The sequence below is a fragment of the Pelodiscus sinensis genome, chromosome Z (assembly GCF_052426305.1).
Source record: "Pelodiscus sinensis isolate ZL-2025 chromosome Z, ASM5242630v1, whole genome shotgun sequence".
Classification (NCBI taxonomy): Eukaryota; Metazoa; Chordata; order Testudines; family Trionychidae; genus Pelodiscus; species Pelodiscus sinensis.
Genome location: NC_143085.1, coordinates 36,973,013 through 36,989,473, shown reverse-complemented (window position 1 = coordinate 36,989,473; position 16,461 = coordinate 36,973,013). Strand labels below are relative to the sequence as shown.

Sequence of the window (16,461 nt, the reverse complement as noted above, 5' to 3'; positions counted from 1 at the left end):
GAGGAGAATTTTTAGAGCACATGCAGACATACACCTTGGGAACTATGTTCCACAGTGGACAGGGCTTATTAGCAGCTGGGAGTGTGGCCTAGCAGAGTGCCACGGCCCCGCAGACAGGAGTTTGTGGCGTGCCACTGGTCCGTGGACTGCTGGTTGGGAACTGCTGCCCTAATCACTTACTTGGAGCTCCTTTTTGCACCCACCTCCATCCCAAACTCAGCACCTCCTCCATTAATATCATGGAAGAGTGCAGCCCTGGACCACTTAACAAAATCTTGGGTGGCCCCCACCAACAAAAATTATTGCTCACCAGTGATTACACTCAGGGAATAGGCTCTATTGTGTAGATGTAGCCCTGGTCTTGGTTGGTGGCTGGGGGGTTGCATGTCTCAAACTCATTTGTAATAGCTCTGGGTATAAATGATCACAGACTTGCTTGTTTATGTATATTCCTGTGGTTAAAATACCTTCTTCTCCCCCTTGCAGGACATTGCACGTGACCTTTCCTTGCCCACCCGAGGAGGAAGTTTGCGGATGCAGAAGTGGAAATCTGTTACCCAAGCATATTGCTTGCTGATACTATTGCCAGAACTTGAATGTTGTGTCCGGAGATGTATTTGCATTTGTGTGCAAAGCCCACGCACGTGTCCGCGGCCAGCCTGTCGCCCTGCGCGTGGCGAAGGGCGCGGGAAGCGATTGGCGGGAGAGCGCGGCTCGGGGACTTCCTCAAGTTGCATTAAAATGATCTCGAGATTCTGTCCCGTGATTGGCCTCAGCACCCGCTGGGGGAGGGGCCGGGCGGGCGGGCGCCGCCTCCAGGGCAGGGGGAAGGGGGCGGGCGGGGCCGCAGCGCCTCAGGCCGGAGACTGGAGGGGGCGGGGCTGCTCTGTCTCCGGGGGGGAGGGGTCGGTGGCCCCACGGCGCGAGGTTTGCGCCGGCGCAGTCGCTGCGCGGCCCGGAACTCAAGGACGCGGGTTTGTGCTTCCGGGTCCGCAGCGCTGATCGCCGGCGAGCGTCGGGAGCGCGGCCTGGCCCAGAGACCGCGCGGGGTGAGCGGCCCGTTCCGCCGCTTCCGGAACCCCCCCCCCCGTGTCACCGCCTCGCGCCCCCCCGTGTCACCGCCTCGCGCCGGCCCAACCCCCCCCGTGTCACCGCCTCGCGCCCCCCCCCCCGTGTCAGCGCCTCGCGCCGGCCGAACCCCCCCCCCCGTCACTGCCTCGCGCCGGCCGAACCCCCCCCCCCCCGTGTCACCGCCTCGCGCCGGCCCAACCCCCCCCCCCCCCGTGTCAGCGCCTCGCGCCGGCCCAACCCCCCCCCCCCGTGTCACCGCCTCGCGCCGGCCCAACCCCCCCCCCCCCCCCCCGTGTCACCGCCTCGCGCCGGCCCAACCCCCCCCCCCGTGTCACTGCCTCGCGCCGGCCCAACCCCCCCCCCGTGTCACCGCCTCGCGCCGGCCGAACCCCCCCCCGTGTCACTGCCTCGCGCCGGCCCAACCCCCCCGTGTCAGTGCCTCGCGCCGGCCGAACCCCCCCCCCCGTGTCACCGCCTCGCGCCGGCCGAACCCCCCCCCCGTGTCACCGCCTCGCGCCGGCCCAACCCCCCCCCCGTGTCACCGCCTCGCGCCGGCCCAACCCCCCCCCGTGTAACCGCCTCGCGCCGGCCCAACCCCCCCCCCCCCGTGTCAGCGCCTCGCGCCGGCCCAACCCCCCCCCCCCCCGTGTCACCGCCTCGCGCCGGCCCAACCCCCCCCCCGTGTCACCGCCTCGCGCCGGCCCAACCCCCCCCCCGTGTCACTGCCTCGCGCCGGCCCAACCCCCCCCCCCCCGTGTAACCGCCTCGCGCCGGCCCAACCCCCCCCCCCCCCCCCGTGTCACCGCCTCGCGCCGGCCCAACCCCCCCCCGTGTCACCGCCTCGCGCCGGCCCAACCCCCCCCCCGTGTCACCGCCTCGCGCCGGCCCAACCCCCCCCCCGTGTCACCGCCTCGCGCCAGCCCAACCCCCCCCCCGTGTCACTGCCTCGCGCCGGCCAACCCCCCCCCGTGTCAGCGCCTCGCGCCGGCCAAACCCCCCCCCCGTGTCAGCGCCTCGCGCCGGCCTAACCCCCCCCCGTGTCACCGCCTCGCGCCGGCCCAACCCCCCCCATGTCACCGCCTCGCGCCGGCCGAACCCCCCCCCCGTGTCACCGCCTCGCGCCGGCCCAACCCCCCCCCGTGTCACCGCCTCGCGCCGGCCCAACCCCCCCCCCCCCGTGTCACCGCCTCGCGCCGGCCCAACCCCCCCCCCCGTGTCACCGCCTCGCGCCGGCCGAACCCCCCCCCCGTGTCAGCGCCTCGCACCGGCCCAACCCCCCCCTCCCGTGTCACCGCCTCGCGCCGGCCCAACATCCCCCCCCCCCCCCCGTGTCAGCACCTCGCGCCGGCCGAACCCCGCCCCCCCGTGTCAGCACCTCGTGCCGGCCGAACCCCCCCGTGTCAGCGCCTCGCGCCCCTCCCCGTGTCAGCGCCTCACGCCGGCCGAACCCCCCTCGTGTCAGCCCCTCGCGCCGGCCGAACCCCCCCCCCCTTTCTCCATGTCACTGCCTTGTACCGTATGATTTCTCCACCCCAGTGTCACCTCCTTGCTTTGTCCAAGCTTCCTCCCTCCAGGTCACCAGCTAAGTACTCTCCACCCTGTTTTGGGCTTGCACTCACTGATTCATCCCCCCCACCATTCTTCCTGTCACTGCCTTATGCCAGCTGAGACCTCTCCCTCTCTCTCTCCCTCCCCCCATTTTGCTGCCTTGCCCTGGTGTGTCATGGCTGCCTGTGCTTTGTCTCACTTGCTCCTGTGTGCTACTGGCTGTGCCATGTCATCCCCTTCACACCTTGGTCCTTGTGTCACCCACCACCTCACTAGCCATGCCTCCTGCTCTCCTTACCTTCACACTCATCCCATGTCACCCTCTTGCACTGTCTATGCCCCCTACTTTTGTTGCCAGCCCTCTCTGGATCCACCCCCTGACCAGCTGCTTGCTCCAACTCTCCCAGGCCATCATGTCGATGTCCCATCTCTATGGCAAAGATGACGACGGCGACGTGGAGATGGAGAATTTTGAAATCACAGACTGGGACCTGCAGAATGAGTTCAACCCCAACCGCCAGCGCCACTGGCAGACAAAGGAGGAGGCCACCTATGGCGTGTGGGCTGAGCATGACTCGGATGATGAGAGGCCCAGCTTTGGAGGCAAACGGTACAGGCAGTTACCAGTGTCTTGCAAACTCTGGCAGTACTGTGAACAGCAAGAATCTTCTGTTAGTGGTTAGCATAGCCGATAAGCTAAAATAATAGTCCAAAGGAGATATCAGTTCCTTTATGTAGCACTATTGGATTTTTCACTTTCTGGAGGTTTTCTTTTCTCTGTCCATTTGCAAAGAACTACTGGGGAGATGCCTTTATACATTCTATAGAATATTTGATTATGTAAGTTTTTCTGACACTAACTCAGTCACTTGATGTATAGTGCTAGCTTCAAAAGGCTTAGTCTCTTGGAAACACTTTGTGCTACTGTGGCCAATTTGAGATTGTAATGGCTTTGAAAGGTATCTGTGGGAGCAGTGAGGGGTTACTATTTAGTTCAGCATGTTATCAAATAGATTGAATTTTTCATGTATAGTTTGGTTCCGAGATTCATTTCCTTATTGCCAAGTTCATGAAGAAGATCAACATTGTGCTAAGTTACAACTCATTAGAGAGTCTTGCATGCACATGCAAAACCAACACTTTCTATGACTGAAATACAAAAGTTTGAATTTAACAGCTTTTAAATGTTATTTCTTAACATTGCGTTTATTTTGGGACCAGTAATAATTGCATTAAGGTGTCTGAGTGTATGCATTTCAAGTTCAAATTGAATGGAACAGTGGAACAATAGCATGACTCTGAAATCCCTTTTTTGTGTAGCTCTCGTGACTATTCCGCCCCCGTTAACTTCATCAGTGCGGGGCTAAGGAAAGCTGCAGCTGAGGAAGTGATAGAAGAAGATTCAGATGAAGATGAGAAGCCCATTAAGCAAGAAGAACTCCCTAAAGAGTTTGTACCAAAGAAGTTAAAAACAGTGAGTTACTCATGAAAGTTTGAAACTTATAACAATTATTTATGGAGTGCCAACCACAGTATGGTCTAGATACTGCTTTAGTAACACATCAGCTGAGAAGGGAGGACAGTGGCTGAGTAAGATCACAGAACTGTTTGTGACACTGGTTTGCCGTGGGGGGAAAGAATATCCCTTGGCTTTTCTTTATGTGTTTTCATGGATTGTGTTAGGTTCTCGGGAGCTCATCTTTTCCCCAGGCCTCTTAAGCCTCTTCTCTTCATTGATAATCATTTTGAGTTGAATGAAGTTGAAGTAAATTAATGACCCAGTTTTGCTTCCACCCATCAATGATAAATATTTTTGCAATTATTTCTTTTTACAGTACTGAATGTGGCTGGCATGAGCAAATTGCCAATTAAATGGATTAAGAATCAAAACCCATTTTTCAACTATTGAAAAGCAAAATATCAGGAACCAACTTGTATCTGCTCATGATAGTGTGTTATAGATCAGACCATAATAGGAGCAGGGCTACAAATCCCCAACTCTAGCAGTGGCTTGGGGGTGCTCTGACAGAGCAGCGCAGACTGCAGGCTGGTGGGGCTCCTCAGAGGAGATCCCCTCTTGAGGCAGCCAGGAGCTTGGTGATTATATCACTTACCTGTTGTTTTTTCTTTTCTCTGAACAGGGTGGCAATTTCAAACCCAGCCAGAAAGGATTTGTAGGTGGGACCAAATCTTTCATGGACTTTGGCAGCTGGGAGAGACACACCAAAGGAATAGGGCAGAAGCTTCTTCAGAAAATGGGTTATGTTCCTGGTAGAGGGCTTGGAAAGAATGCTCAAGGTACTGTGTGTTTTCCCCAAGAGTGTGGGTCCAAGATGGGGATTCTTTAAGGAAACTGCAACCTTGAGACACTGAATAACTTGGTTTTGTTTTCCCACCTCTTCTTCAGCCAATTCAGATCTTCAAGATTAAATCCAGTTATATTAGTTTTAAATAATTACAGCAGTAATTAGAATGAAATTGTGAAGTCTACTACCCATGTCAGTCTCTGATTATTTAGTATGAGGAGACAGAAGGAGGAAGATTAAATTAACTCACTGTCAGGGTGGTTAAATACTGGATTAAATTTCTTACGGAGGTTGTGGAATCTCCATCACCAAAGGTATTTAAGAGTAGGATAAATAGGCATCTGTCAGGGACAATTTAGATGGTGTTTGGTCCTGTCATGAGGGCAGGGGACTGGATTTTATGACCTCTTGAGATCCATTCCAATTTTAGCATTCTATGATTAAAAGACAGTCAACTTGTAACCAAAGGAAATGCTATTTTGTGCAGTGTATTGCTGAGCTATAGAATTCATTGGAGTCGGAGGTCAGAGGAACATGCTATAACAGGATTTTTAAAAGTACCTGAATATATTAGGGCCACATATAAAAATGTGTAACTGTACAAAATCCTATCACTGCTGAAGACAGAATGCCAGACTGGATAATCTGTGCTACTCAGAAATCTCTCTTTTTCCTCCAGAAACCTATCCACAGCTTTTCTTAGTCAAATGTTTAGAGTCCCCTTCACTAACTATTCTAAAATTCCCTAGGTATCATCAATCCCATTGAGGCCAAGCAAAGGAAAGGCAAAGGAGCCTTGGGAGCATATGGCTCTGAACGAACCACTCAGTCCTTGCAGGATTTCCCTGTTGTTGACTCTGAGGAAGAAGCGGAAGAGGTATGACTCTTGGTGTGTCTTTTTCAGGGGTAAAGGCGCACTGTGTTGCAGACGCCCTTCACTGTTTGGTATGAAATCAGATTGTAGTACTAGGGTATTCTCTGTTCAGCTCAGCAACATGCAGGAAGCTATAGTTACATATTCCATTCCTCTTATTTTTTCTGCCCTTACCCTAGAAAGAAAGACTTAAGCTAATGGCTTTTCCTTTGCTGCTGGAATCTCACTTGCCTTATGCTCCAGGACTGTAAAACCTGTTTGTTAGCTGGGAACATCTAAAGGTGTTTTTCCTCCCTCTATCCTGGGAATAAGATCCAGAAATGTACTGTCTAGCACCATCTGTAATACGTTTGATTGGCCACAGAATTTCAATCAGTAATCTGCTATTCAGGGATAATCTTTGCCCATTGCTTTTCTAGACTGCATTCTTTAAGGACCTGAGCTGAGATACTCTCATGAATAGAATCCTATGACAGACTTGCACAGCTGGTTAGCGACCTGCATTGCCACTCTCACATTTCTTTCTCACTAACACACTTTAGGGGCACCCGCCCATTCCAAATTGTAGGGCTCAGGTGTAACCTCAGAATAGGCAGCTATCCTTGCCTGTTCCTAGGGCTCAGGTGTAACCATACACTCCGTGGGTTTGCAGGGCTTTTTTTACCAGCGAAAGAGTCTTATACAGTAAAATCCTACTAAACCTCTATTTATTAAATCACCAAAATCAGAATGCACATGCTAAGCATACAATGGTGACCACTTCCAATGAGGCAAATGAACTTTTCTTGATGGTCAGTCAGGATCAGATCCATCTGAAGCACTCCAATTTCTGCACAGTGTCATTGGCAGAGTGTTCAGGTCTGATAGCTCTGGTCTTGCAGCTGTGTCCTGGAGTTGGTTCCCAAAAAACTTCCTTTGAGATCCCAGTTTAATAAAGTGAAATTTGAGTCCTGCTTAGCTCTACCATAATAAATCGTTACTCAAAAATTGTACTGATCCTAACCTGGGTAACCAATCATCTAACCAATTACATCCCACCACCTTAATTGATTTACACCTAACAAAATAAATTATTCAGCAGACAAATAATTCTAGGACTAGTCAGAGATCATGCAGATAAACCAATAGAGAAGTAGGGACCATAAAAATTGATAAGTAGTTTCGTGTTAGACAGAATGCTGTCAGACTAAGTTTTCTTTAACCATCTTAAGATCTGTTTCTTTATCTGATGATATTGGGTGCCATTAGTTCAGGGTCTCCTTTAATAGCCTGATCTTACACTATTTTAATGTAATTTAGATGGAACATGAGGAGAGGATGTAACTTCCTGACTCTCAGCTAGTGGCTGCTGCTCTTTCAGTCTGGCTATAGAGGAAGGCTATAGGCTTTAGGCCTAACTATGGCTACAGACAAAAGGCCTTATCCTTACACTTACAGATTCTCTGATCTGTCTTTGGCTTTTTATTTAGGAATTTCAGAAAGAGCTCAGTCAGTGGAGGAAAGATCCCAATGGAGGCAAGAAAAAACCTAAATATGCCTACAAAACAGTAGAAGAATTGAAGGCCAAAGGCAGGATTGGCAAGCAGCTCTCAGCTCCTCAAAAGGAGCTGTCCCAAGTCAAGGTAAGACCAATATCCAATGCAAGGTATGTTAAAAGTCTGAGAGATTAGCATCTGCCTAGACATTTAACTTCTGTGCCTGGAAAGATAATGGAGCAAGTATTTTAAGGAATTCATCTGCAAACTCCTGGAAGATAATAAGCTGATAGGGAACAGCCAGTATGGATTTGCAAAGAACAAATCATGTCAAACCAATCTGATAGCTTTCTTTGATAGGATAACGAGTCTTGTGGATAAGGGAGAAACAGTGGATGTGATATGCCTAGACTTTAGTAAGGCATTTGATATGGTCTTGCATGATATTCTTATCAATAAACTAGGCAAATACAACTTAGATGGGGCTACTATAAGGTGCATGCTTATAGGCTGGGTAGCCGTTCTCAGAGAGTAGTTATTAACAGTTCAAAACCTGCTGGAAGGGCATAACAAGTGATGTTCTGCAGGAGTCTGTTTTGGGAACAGTTCTTTTCAATGTCTTCATCAACGATTTAGGAATTGGCATAGAGAGTACGCTTATTAAGTTTGCAGATGATACCACGCTGGAGGGGTTGCAACTGCTTTGGAGGATAGGGTCATAATTCAAAATGATCTGGAGAAATGGTCTGGACAAACTGGAGAAATGGTCTGGGGTAAATAGGATAAAGTTTAATAAGGACAAATGCAAAGTTCTCCACTTAGGAAGGAACAATCAGTCTCTCACATACAGAATGGGAAGCGATTATCTGGGAAGAAATACTGCAGAAAGGGATCTAGGGGTCATAGTGGACTACAGGCTAAATATGAGTCAATAGTGTGACACTGTTGCAAAAAAATCAAACATGATCCTGGGATACATTCACAGGAAGTGATTCTTCTGCTGTACTCTGTGCTGATCAGGCCTCAATTGGAGTGTTGTGTCCAGTTTTGGGCACTGCATTTCTAGAAAGATGTGGAGAAACTGGAGAAGGTCCAGAGAAGAGCAACAAGAATGATTAAAGGTCTAGAGAACATGACCTGTGAAGGAAGACTGAAAGAATTAGGCTTGTTTAGTTTGGAAAGGAGAAGACTGAGAGGGGACATGATAGCACTGTTTACGTATCTAAAAGGGTGTCACAAGGAGGAGGGAGAAAAATTGTTCTCCTTGGCCTCCAAGGATAGGACAAGAATCAGTGGGCTTAAACTGCAGCAAAGGAGGTTGAGGATGGACACTAGGAAAAACTTCCTAACTGTCAGGATGGTTAGACACTGGAATAAGTTGCCTGGGGAAGTTGTGGAATCTCCTTCTCTGGAGATATTTAAGAACATGTTTGGTCAGATATGATCTAGATGGTGCTTGGTGCTGCCGTGAGGGCAGGGGACTGGACTCGATGACCTCTTGAGCTCCCTTACAGTTCTAGTGTTCTGTGATTCTATATCATCCTCTTTATCATTCTTACAAGACAGAACACAGACACTTAACTTAAGTTTTTGTTGCTCCTTTTGACGTAAGAGCTGTACTTAAGAATCAGTTTCCAAAATAAGAAGTGAGACATAGCCTGTGGTCATTGACAGGCTAATGAGAACCACATCAAGCCTTTCCTCCAGGCGCAGCATGCAGTTCCTTGTGTTATAAGGTGACTTGGTTTCATAGTCTTGGGAAATGGTAGAGGGGGAAAACAGTCCTTTCTCCTCAGGCACAGGAAGATAGAAGAGACTTTTTCTGTTTTTATTTCTGGCTCTAGCTCCTAACTTCCTGTAACTCCAAATCCTTAGCTAGGCTATAACTACATAGAGTGCAGTTGCTTCTGAGAGAAACCAAAACTGCTGCATCTCCAGTTTCAGCCTTCTCACTCAAATACCTAGGTTTATTAATAACTGGGAGGTTGCTGAATTACCGAGAGAGCTTCCATTCTCAGTCCTGGGTAATGCATTGCCTTTTAATACTGATATGAACTATGGCTCTTAAGACATATTTGTTTTTGTTTGTTGGAAGGTTATAGACATGACTGGCCGGGAACAAAAGGTTTATTATAGTTATAGTCAAATCAGTCATAAGCACAATATCCCGGATGACAGTCCTCAGCAGCCACTGGGCAAAGACTCTAAGCCCCAGGCATTTGCCTTGCCAGAACTAGAGCACAACTTGCAACTTCTCATCGACATCACAGAGCAGGAGATCATCCAGAATGACCGGCAGTTGCAGTACGAGAGAGATATGGTTGTCAACCTAACCCATGAGATCCAGAAGATGTCTGAAGTCCTCTCGCATGAGGAAATAGCCATTAGCAACCTCAGCAAGGTCCTGGAAATGGTGGAGGAATGTGAGAGGCGAATGCAGCCCAGCTGTGACAATCCACTTACCTTGGATGAATGTGCAAAGATTTTTGAGACCCTCCAAGATAAGTATTATGAGGAATACAGGATGTCTGATAGAGTGGACCTCGCAGTAGCTATTGTCTTTCCTCTCATGAAAGATTACTTCAAGAACTGGGATCCCCTCAAGGTGAGGCTGAGTTTGGTGTCAATATTTTATTAGTTAGGACTAACAAGATTTTTGTAGTTTGCTTTGATTACAAAGCTAATTAAACACTGCCCTATCCTTTTTTTTTTTTTCAGGACTGTACATATGGCACAGAAATTATAGCCAGATGGAAAAGGCTTTTAGAAAATGATCAGTTGTTATCGCACAGTGGTCAGGACCTAGCAACAGATGCTTTTCATAGGTAACCAATAAACCATTCATACTTGTTTGCAACTCTCTCAAATGATGTTTTCTTGGGTCTGGAGGAGAGTGGGGTAGAAATGCGCTTTCCAGATGATGCTTTTTTAATGAGCTGAAATGTCTGTGAAAATCTAGCTTCAAACGTAAACAAAGTAGCTGTTTTTAATTCCTTGAAGTTCTCAATAAAAGACAAACCAGTTGTTTAGCATTCACTTCCATGAGTCCTTTGCTGTAGCTTAATCTTTATTTTGATTTTTCCAGGCTCATGTGGGAAATGTGGATGCCATATGTAAGAAACATAATAATGCAGTGGCAGCCAAGAAATTGTGGCCCAATGGTAGATTTCTTGGACAGCTGGGTGCATGTTATCCCTATTTGGATATTGGATAATATTTTGGATCAGCTGGTTTTTCCCAAACTACAGAAGGAGGTAAGATGAGAGTGAGTTTACACTGAAGCCACACTCTGAACCAATGTTCAAACCACAGTTAGTTGCAAATATCTAATAATCTTTGTGTTTTGGAGCCACAGGGCAGTGTTTGTAACAGTGGGATGCTTTCGCTATTATCCTGTATGCATTTGACAGTGAGAGGCTCAGGGGCTTAGGAGTCACTGGATAGATTTATTTCTATGCAGTAACTTTTTGTTTGTTTCAAGGTTGAAAACTGGAACCCTCTGACGGATACTGTCCCAATCCACTCTTGGATTCACCCTTGGCTTCCACTGATGCAGGCCCGATTAGAGCCATTATATTCACCAATCCGAAACAAGTTGGCAAATGCACTGCAGAAATGGCATCCCAGTGACTCCTCGGCCAAACTGATCCTTCAGCCCTGGAAAGAAGTTTTTACGCCAGGATCTTGGGAGGCTTTCATGGTCAAAAACATTGTTCCAAAACTAGGTGAGGCAAGCTAAAGAACAGTGTCACACAGAAACTCCTACATCTACATTGCAGGCTTCTTGTGCAAGAACTGTTTTGCACAAGAGTGCATCCACACTGCTATGGATGCTCTTGCGCAAGAGATGTGCTTTTGCGCAAGAGCGTCCATGGCTAAGGTTGCCAGGTGTCCGGTATTCACCTGGACAGTCTGGTATTTTCGCCTCCTGTCCATTAAAAAAATTCAGACTGGACACCTAAAATGGCTGGTATTTTCTGATTTTCATTTCCCCAGCCAGGAGGTGAAAATGCCGGGCACCTGGCAGCCCTACAAACATTCAGCACCCAGCCTGCCCCCCTGGCCCTGAACACCCCCAGCACCCCTGGTCCCAGACCTAATGCTTACTTGGTTCTGCAAGGCTGCTGGCGCAAAAAGACCAAGGGGAAGCAATGCCTCTCCTGGGTCTTAGTGCTCAACCGTTCCCCTGTTCCTATCCCTGCACTCACTCTTAAAGAAGGGGACATGCTATTTTAATGCTGGTGTGTGGGGGGTTTTTTTTTTTTTTTGGCTTAAGTCTTGGGAGTCCCTTGGTTTTTGCTCAACTTTGGTCTCCCCCCTCTTTATTCTTCAACATAATTTTTTTCCGTTTTTTTTTTTGGCGGGGGGAGGCGGGTGTTCAGTATTCTTGTTTCAACCATCTGGCAACCCTATCCACGCGCTCTTGTGCAAGAAAGCTCTGATGGCTATTTTATCCATAGGTATTTCTTGCGCAAGAAACCCTTGTTGCCCGTCCACACTGCCCACTTGTGCAAGAGCTCTTGCACAAGAGGGCTTATTCCTCGTGGACAGAGGAATAACTGTTGTGTAAGAAGCCCTCTGTTCTGATGCTTTACTGTAAATTTACTTGCGAAAGAACACATGCAGTGTAGACGCGCCGCAAGTTTTGTGCAAGAATGGCTGTTCTTGCACAGAAAGCCTACAGTGTAGATGTAGCCCATGGGTTCTCAACCTTAACTGCACTGTGACAACAAAAATTGCTATCTAACCCCAGGAGTGGGGACTGAAACCTGAGCCCTGTTGTGGTGAGGGTAACCCAAAGCCTAATTCCCTCCACTGCAGGCAGGGGTGCCTAAGTCCAAGGGCTTCAGTCCCAGGCTGGTGGGCTGTAACCTCAGCCCTGTGCACTAGCATATCTAAGTTAGCCCTGGTAACCCCACTGCGACAAATCTCCTACAAAAACTTGGGTCCTGCACTTCCTGTCAAATTTGCTTGTCTCAAAGGTTCACAGTGGCCCACAATTTTAGGTACCACACCAAGGGCTTTAATGTGCTGTTTGTTGAGCTCTTTTCACCATTGGCCAGCATATGGTGAACTTGAGAATAAATTCCAGTCCTTTTTCCCTGAGTGAAAATGAGGAGGTAGGTGTTGGGGAGGAATCTGGGAATCTAATCTCAAGTTCCAGCTCAGAGCCCTGTGATAGTAGCTGCTCATATGAATCCCTGACACCTGCTAGAATACAGCTCCAAGATCCCTGGGTGACTTCACCACACCACACCTTCCTTCCTTCCTTCTCTCTCTCTGGTTTGTCCAGTTGTGTTCTCCTCCTTCCCAACTGCATGCCTTCTACAGCTGTTGGGCAGCTTCTTTTATAGCCAGTCTGAACTGGTTTTCTTAAGTACCCTTTAGGTGTCCTAATTGGCCAAGGCTGGCCTGACTCTGCAGGCCTGGTCAATTTGCCCCAGGTGTTCACTGCCCCATTGACTGCTATTCTAAACCAGCCCCTCCCTGTTAGTCTGGGGGCAGGGATCTCCTCATTCTGAGGCTTATAAATCTCCCTTCGACTACTTTTTCATAGCCTTTTGCTCTAACCCTGTCACCACTAAAACAGGGTCATGACCCACTTTTGGGCACTGATCCACAGTTTGAGTACTATTCCTGAGAATTCTGACCTGTTCTGATGCCATCCAAACTGGTTTAAAATCTCTCTAGCCTAAAGTAAAACTCAGTGTGCTTTTAAGATATATGCTTCTAGCAGAGAGAAGCACTCAGTAGAGATTTAGCATACTTGCTTTTTTGGAGTCAAGGGTGGTTTCTGTAACTATTCACTTTATACTAACAATGGAAAGAGTTTGAACCCTGTTGGATAGCTTTTTTGATTGAAGTCCTATTTGACCACTTAAACTACTTTCTGAATAGGTTGTTGAACTCCCTGCAGTTTAAAGCACCCACTCTGCCAGCAGAGCAATTCCTATTTTGACTTCTCTCTTCTCTTTCCAGGGATGTGTCTTAATGAGCTCATCATTAACCCTCACCAGCAGCATATGGATGCATTTTACTGGGTGATCGACTGGGAGGGAATGATCTCTGTGTCTAGCCTAGTTGGACTTCTGGAGAAACACTTCTTCCCAAAATGGCTGCAGGTGTGTAGCTAAAAGACTAACCAGTGATCTGTTTCCTTTAAAGAACAAGCCAATCAATGATAAGGTGGTGGTGAATGGCTGTGAGGGATTTGACTTTGTTGGACAGTAAAATATTTTGTTTGTTAAAATCGGGATTCCAATTCCTCCTCAGTGTATATTCATGGGAGCAAAGGCTTGAATGTTCAACGCATACACTTCTTAGTGATGGCTCCTTGTGCATCAGATGGAGTCTCTGAATGAGACTTCAACAGCTTTAGCAGTCACTGATTTACAGCCCCTTCTTGTTAGTATATGCAAATTTAGAGCAAAACTAACTGATTTTGAGGAGGCTTTGACCCTTGTTTGTGCTACCTTGTTGATGTCTGTATTTCCGTTTTTTGTAGGTGTTGTGCTCCTGGTTAAGTAATAGCCCCAATTATGAAGAGATAACCAAGTGGTACCTTGGTTGGAAGTCTATGTTCTCAGACCAGGTGTTAGCACATCCGTCGATCAAGGACAAATTTAATGAAGCTCTCGATATTATGAACCGGGCTGTTTCTTCCAGTGTTGGTAAGTAACTTATTGTGAAGGCTTCATCTTTTCTATCCTACATACTGCTTTCCAATACAGCAGTACTTTATTCTTGTGTGTGTGTGTCCATTCAGTCATAAGCCTTGTAAACAGAATTTCCTAAATTTCTGCCAACACTCATGCAAAAATGATTTTGCCTGCTGTCAGAAATGTGTAACACTAGACTTCTGTTCAGAAATTTGCAATTGACTGAAATTCTTTAGACGGTTACTGTTTCCATACTTAACAGGTAGAGATGTTAAGCTGTTAGATGTTTCTTATCTGTGTTTGTAGGTCAGTGATTAACATAAGAACATCCATGCTTAGTCAAACAAACAATATTGCCTAGTCAGGTATCTTGTCTTCTGACAGGCCAATGCTAAGTGCTTCAGAGGGAATGAACTGATCCATCCACTGTTGCCCATTGCCAGCTTCTGACAAACAGGCTAAGGATGCCATTCTTGAGGAGACATTGTTCAGATACCTGGATTTTATAGCTATAATTTGTGAGCTTTCCTTTGTGGTGAAAGTTGGTGCTTCTTTACAACACTGTGGAGGTGTCCAGGAGGAAGCACTGCCAGGAAGTAGTACAGATTCCCAGCAGCTGACAGAGTTGTGGGGAGAAAACTAAACATACAAAAGGTAGCAAAAGGTAGAAGGGAATAAACTCTCTTAAACCCACTTCCCCATTTTGTGTGTCCTGCTCTAGCAGTGAGTGAACTTCTTTCCCTGTTTCTTTTACAGTTTTATTGTATATCTGAAAGGACTGTATGTCTATGGCACAGTACACGAAGTGATGCACTAAGTCTTGAAGGCAGTGTTATATTCCTACATTAAAACAATGAACTAGATACCCAGCTGTAGGCATACTTTATAGCATACTGGGAACACACCTACTCTGAGAAATCATAGTATGATTTTCCCAACAGCCACTAAAGGATATAAAGCTGCTCTCTCTGTGGATGGGATTACTTATGTTGAGCTCTTTAAGACTGTTGAACTACCTGGCTTCTTACAAGTCACTCTGTCTAACCTGCTAAGAGACAGCTAGTCTGACTGCAGGAGCTCGGGTTTGGATGTAGCATGGCATGTTTGCCCAGATTAGCCTCTACTTCTAGTGGTTCTGCAGTAACTTCCTCCAAGGTCCTTGTCAAACTGTTCTGTATATGCTCATGAGATTCAGTGACAGAGGATTGTTTTAAATCCTGCCCTTTATAGTCATTTAATAGAATTTATCCAGAGAATGTTTCCCCTGAATATCCTGCAATCTCTTTAGCATTGAATACGTAAAACATGTATGATAAAATGTACTGACTGTCCCACAAAAGTAGTGTATGCTGCACCCAGGACATTAAGCTATTAGGTTTATTATTGCATGATGTTCAAAACTGGGTTGGTACTTTGTCTTCACCTGTTTCACATTTTTCCCAAACAGGTGGCTACATGCAACCAGGTGCTCGGGAGAACATTGCCTATCTCACTCACACAGAACGGAGGAAAGACTTCCAGTATGAAGCTATGCAGGAGCGGCGAGAGGCTGAGAACATGGCCCAACGGGGCATAGGCATGGCTGCTAGCTCTGTGCCAATGAATTTTAAGGACCTCATTCAAACAAAAGCAGAAGAACACAATATTGTGTTCATGCCTGTGATTGGGAAGCGGCATGAAGGAAAACAGTTGTATACTTTTGGACGAATTGTCATTTACATTGACAGGGGCGTTGTATTTGTACAAGGAGAAAAGACATGGGTGCCAACCTCTCTTCAGAGTCTCATTGATATGGCTAAATAGGATCCTGTTCCATGCCAGGACCATTGTACATAGTAAGCATTGTCAGGATTCCCATACTACCAGATGTTGTGTGTGACTGTGTTACAATAATAAAGAGGTGATTTCGATTTTGTAGATCTGATGGATTTTCAGCTCCCCTGGAGGATTTTAACAGGGCTGTTCAGACACATTGATAAAGCAGTTGTCACCCTTTAAACTAGATTTTAGCAACCATATCAGCTATGCAAAAAATGTTTCTCATCTAATTCAATTTCTCATGAAATTTTGCCCGATAAAACCCTTGAGAAATGCTTCTGCATATTGCTTGATTGATGAAATTATACTTCCTGAATTCTAATTTACTATGTAGATAAATCAGTATTTTCTCTGTTTTTGTCTTTGCATTGGGAATTACAAGCATGTCTGGACTTTTGTAGGCAAAGACTTATGATAGGTACTGTCAAACACAGGCCTCAACAAATGGATGATGCTTCAGCAAACTTAGAAGACATTTGCCTGGGAGAACGTGCTCGGTATCTCTCTAATAGTGATGAGTTGTATAAGGCCTGACTCTATTTAGAGATACTCCAGACCAGGCTCATCATGCAAGATTGCATGCACTAGCTGCCTTTCAAGAACAGTGAGAGCATCCCAGTAATGTTACAGGATGCCATATTTTTAACTGTGGTTGAGAACCCCTTAATCTATCAAATTCTAGAGAACAAGCACCTCTGTTCTATAGTGAG

At 47.2% G+C, this 16,461-nt stretch overlaps 2 protein-coding genes across 4 annotated transcripts in view; both read left to right on the top strand.

The window, feature by feature from the left end:
- The window catches only part of TPST2 (tyrosylprotein sulfotransferase 2), a 62,413-nt gene extending 61,657 nt beyond the window's left edge, over positions 1 to 756 (top strand). For both annotated transcript variants that reach the window (XM_075898895.2, XM_075898896.2), the window contains exon 7: positions 487 to 756. The gene's annotated coding sequence lies outside the window, so the exon portion shown is untranslated. The remainder of the gene's footprint in view (positions 1 to 486) is intronic.
- Positions 757 to 893: 137 nt separating this feature from the next.
- Positions 894 to 15,843, top strand: TFIP11 (tuftelin interacting protein 11). Of its 2 annotated transcripts, XM_075898885.2 has the most exons (13): positions 894 to 1,049; positions 3,027 to 3,229; positions 3,940 to 4,093; positions 4,761 to 4,917; positions 5,675 to 5,802; positions 7,269 to 7,421; positions 9,370 to 9,879; positions 9,993 to 10,099; positions 10,360 to 10,528; positions 10,756 to 10,999; positions 13,254 to 13,396; positions 13,780 to 13,945; positions 15,381 to 15,843. In XM_075898885.2, exons 2-13 carry the CDS (start codon positions 3,033 to 3,035, stop codon positions 15,734 to 15,736), a joined length of 2,484 nt encoding a protein of 827 aa, XP_075755000.2. In that variant the 5' UTR covers positions 894 to 1,049; positions 3,027 to 3,032; the 3' UTR covers positions 15,737 to 15,843. The 2 variants fall into 2 exon arrangements, with proteins under 2 accessions (XP_075755000.2, XP_006137534.2); XM_006137472.5 differs by lacking the exon at positions 894 to 1,049 and having other exon boundaries at positions 2,563 to 3,229.
- The last annotated feature ends 618 nt before the right edge of the window (positions 15,844 to 16,461 follow it).

Excerpts from the sequence above, each read along its gene's own strand:
- TFIP11 (XM_006137472.5), top strand. The coding sequence starts at position 2,898 with ATGCCTCCTGCTCTCCTTACCTTCACACTCATCCCATGTCACCCTCTT. Across the intron at positions 10,100-10,359 it reads GCAACAGATGCTTTTCATAG|GCTCATGTGGGAAATGTGGA; the intron begins GTAACCAATAAA and ends TGATTTTTCCAG. Across the intron at positions 11,000-13,253 it reads AAACATTGTTCCAAAACTAG|GGATGTGTCTTAATGAGCTC; the intron begins GTGAGGCAAGCT and ends TTCTCTTTCCAG.